The sequence below is a fragment of the Miscanthus floridulus genome, chromosome 5, assembly GCF_019320115.1.
Source record: "Miscanthus floridulus cultivar M001 chromosome 5, ASM1932011v1, whole genome shotgun sequence".
NCBI classification, from domain to species: Eukaryota; Viridiplantae; Streptophyta; class Magnoliopsida; order Poales; family Poaceae; genus Miscanthus; species Miscanthus floridulus.
Window position 1 is genome coordinate 20,575,524 of NC_089584.1, and position 4,256 is coordinate 20,579,779.

Sequence of the window (4,256 nt, forward strand, 5' to 3'; positions counted from 1 at the left end):
TACACGTCATGTTGACGCAAAAATGCGCCATGGTTGCCTTTTGATACACATGGACCTCTGTAACCAAATTTACCTTTACAAAATGATTTGATTAATTTCTTGGAGTTGCTCTTAAATATGAAAGCCCTCTCCACTCAACTAAGAGCATGTTTGATACACATGGCTAGTTACTAGTTGGGTTAAAAATTAGCCTAAATTAGCTATTGTTAGTTGACTAGCTGTATAACAATTAGTTGAAGACTTGGCTAAAAGATTAGCCCACTTATTAGCTATTCTGTTTGGATGCACTAAGCTAATTTTAGTTAATTTTTAGCTATTAGCTCTCGCATCCAAACATATAGTGTGTGAAGGGCACATGGCAGTCATGAATGGTTCGCTCAAATTCAGCCTGTGACCTTGGTGGAGCACGGGCATTAAAATATATATAGTGAAATGGGATCGTATTTAGGAATCGAAGAATAGATACCAACAATTTATGCTGCCCTTTATATGTACATCTCTGGAGGAAATTGTTGCCTTTTGTATAATCTGATAACAGCTGAAGCCATTTACATTTTGGTTGCTGAACGCCCTGTTTGGCTAACTACATTATTATTTTTTCTTGAAACGAATGAGCTATTTCCTGTGAAATTCTGTAGCCCAAGTAGTGGAGGAATCATCATTTGATCAGTTTCAACGGCCGAATCATGGCGTTGTCCTCATGATCCAAAATCTGCCAAACAAGAAACAACCAAGCATTCACAATCAGTTGGTAATAAGCAATGAATGAATAAGCAGATGCTTCATATTGTTAGCTACGTACGTGGCAATGGTAGACGTATCCTGGCTCGGCCGTGGCGTCGAACGGGTAGCTCCTGCCGGTGTCGACCATGAGGAACTTGACCACCACCGTCGTCATGAACCCCGGCGCGATCTTGACCACATTCTTCCACGTCCTCTCGTGCTCCGGCACGGCCACCTCCTCCCCCACGGCGTGCCGGGCCACGTCGCAGCGGACCGCGTCGTTGAGCCTCTCCATGCAGTGCTTGAACTCCTCCAGCTCGACGAGCTCCCGCGCGCGCACGGCCTGGAACGTGGCCAGGTGCAGGTGCAGCGGGTGGTTGTCCTGCGTGAGGTTGATCACCTCCCACACCTCCGTGGTGCCCGGCCGCGGCGTCTCCGTCGCCGGGTCCTCCATCCGCTTCCCGTTGATGTACAGGTGCGTCGGGGCGCCCGTCGCCTCGTCCTCGTACTCGTACATCACGATGTACCGCCTCTGCGCTGCCTCTTCCTCGGCGACCTTGACGTAGTCCAGCAGCCGCGCCGGCACCCTCGAGTGGTCGACCTTCACCGCCGGCGGGTCGACGAAGAACTTCATCACCTTGCCGTTGAGGTGGTTGGGCGCATCGCCGTCGGGGTACGGGTACGGCGCCGTGTTGACGAGCTCCGCCTCGAGGGTCGCGCACTCGGAGAAATCGACGACGACGTCGAACGCCTCGGCCACGGCGACGAGGATGTGCGTGACGACGACCGGCCGGGGCAGGTAGCTAGCGTCGGAGCCGACGACGTGGAACGGGAGGCCGTTGGACAACGAAAGGTTGAAGAACCGGGCGTTGCTGGCGTTGATGACGCGGAAGCGGTAGCGGCGGCGCGCGACGGGGAGCAACGGCCAGGCCTTGCCGTTGACGGTGACAGCGTGCCCGAAGTACTCGGGCTGCCACTGCGGGTGCACGCGGGGGTTATCCCCAGTGCAGTTCATGTAGAGCTCGCCGTCGGCGTAGAAGCTGCGGTCGGCGAGGACGAGCACCCGGTCGAACTCCTCGCCGCGGGGGAGGCCGAGGGGCGCCTCCGCGGCCGGGTTCCGGACCACGTAGGCGCCGAGGAGGCCCGCGAGGAGGTTGGCGCGCGTGAGCCCCAGCGCGTGGTCGTGGTACCACAGCGCGCCGCCGGGGGACTGCGCGTTCGGGTACAAGTACGTGGGCGTCGTCCACGCGGGGCCCCGGTCGCGGAACGCCGCGGTGAACCAGGCGTGCGCGTGCCCGTCGGACTGCGGCGGGTGCACGCCGCCGTGGAGGTGGACGACGGTGGGCACGCCGCCGTTTTTAGGGATGGCGGTGGGCACCGTGGGGTCCCACGGCAGGATGTGGCGGTCCGGGAGGTGGTTCTCCCACGTGGCCACGTCACGGACAGCGAGACCCCCTGCAGCGCCTCGATGGTGGGCCCCGGGAAGGTGGCGCTCTCCGCCGACGTGCCGAACACGAACACGGTCGTCGCCGGCAGGTCCCGGTGGAATTTCTGCTCGCGTGCATTGCGCGCGCACAGAAATACAAAAGTCAACTTTGAACAGCGCTACGCACACAACTTAGATATTGTAGATATAAATAAATATATCGATAGATAGATATAAATAAATACCCATTTCTTTTGGTACATGCCGATGGTGAGGTGAGTCGGCGTGGGGCGGCCGTGCTTGATGGAGTAGCCGAGGACCTTAGGCATCTGAGGGAGCACGTCGACGTACATTTCCAGCGAGGCGGGCACCTTCTCAAGGGTGTCCTCCGTTACCGGCGGCGGCCCCAGCCCCGGCCTGAACCCGGTGGCAGCGTAGACGGCGGCGACGAGGAGAAGAGCGGCGAGCTCTGCTCTGGCGACCATTTCGGCCGGCCGGGCGCTGTTGCTCTACAGGACTGGTCGACTGGACACCTCGATCTGAATGCAAGAGGCAAGACAGAAGCACGTTAATATAGCATCAGCGATCAGGATGGGGATGGAGTCGAAATGGAAGACGCACAAGGATGACTAGCGCGTGACTGCGTGCACCGTGCAGGCCATCATTATTTGAGCCCGCCCAGGTAGTGCTATACTGCTATCTCGTGCTCATCTGCGGGCGCCGATCGGTGGACAACTTTTCTGAGGAGCACTAGCTAGCGGCAGTCTATTGTTACATGCATATTGGCTGCCGCACAAGTGACACAACTAGTGTTATGGGCAACTGGATATATTGCATATTATGCATAATCAAGTCGTCCGTCTAATGGAAATGGATCTGAACAAGCATTTGTAGTTACTAGGAGCATGCATGTAGCGTGCCCTGCTACATTCCATTGAAGATTGTTTCTATAGTACAGTACGTAGTATACTAATTAAATAGACACCATGACCGAACTGTTACCTCTTTCAGAATATATATTTCGGGCTTTTCATTTCTCAATCAATCAACCATCCGAACAGTACGTACGTAGAAATACTTTCTGACCTAATCACAGGGGTGTGTCTCTCGTACCCAACTTATGTATCTTATACCATCATCCGCTGCCTGATGTGACGTGAGGATAGTGCGCTAGGCTAGGCTAAGCGCCCTGTTCACTAGCAGTACTTTACTTTTCATCGAACAAACGGTGCACCAAATCAGCATAAGTCAAATTTCAGCGAAACAAATAGATCGTGACACTATTGGGCATTGGCCATAGTGATCCTATTGTATTGTCAACATATATAGGATCTTATATTTGCTTGTAAAAAATCAAAACAAGTTTGACATAGCCTAGCGTATGTAGATGAAGTTTTATTTGTGACAAGAGGAAGTATAGAAGACATTTCCAAGCTAACGACGTTAGACAACTATAGTTTACTACTCCATTAGTTCCGAAATGCAGGTCATTGTAGTTTTGCATAAAGTTAAGCTTACCCGATTTTGATCGGGTTATATAAAGATACACCAACACCTTTAGCATAAAATCTATTCATATTGCATTCATTCGGTATTGTGAATGTTTCATTTCTTCCACAAATATAATGACTTATGCTAAATTTTGTTCACAAATGCACTAAGAGTACCGAGTATTCCATCATTACACTAGTGGAGAAACGGGCTGTACTCCCGGTTCTCAACCGCCTTCGGTCCCGATTTTGTAACCGGGAGTACGAAATCGGGACTAAAGGTCCCCTCCATTAGTCCCGGTTTCGCGCCCGGGACTAAAGGTGCATCTTTAGTTCCGGTTGGTAAGACCAACCGGGACTAAAGGACCTCCCGGCCTGGCCACGTGGGGCAGCCCTTTAGTCCCGGTTGGTATTACCAACCGGGACTAAAGGTTTCCTTTTTTTCTTTTTTTTTGTTTCTATTTTCAATTGATGATTCGTTTTGGTTTTCGAATAGGTTTTCGAATACGCATTCTACGCTGCTAATAATATACGTATTCTACATGTTTATAATGTTCAAACATTTTGTACAAATTAAAGTACGAAACTAACGTATAGATTACATGCATATACATATA

General features: G+C 51.9%; 1 protein-coding gene across 1 annotated transcript; it reads right to left on the minus strand.

Annotated features, from left to right (window-relative positions):
* Positions 1–469: 469 nt before the first annotated feature.
* On the minus strand, positions 470–2,788 carry LOC136451714 (multicopper oxidase LPR1 homolog 1-like). Its single transcript, XM_066452396.1, is given in 4 exon segments — positions 470–712; positions 803–2,152; positions 2,155–2,274; positions 2,395–2,788. Coding segments are annotated over 4 exon segments (1,764 nt in total). The 5' UTR covers positions 2,635–2,788; the 3' UTR covers positions 470–658.
* Positions 2,789–4,256: the final 1,468 nt, after the last annotated feature.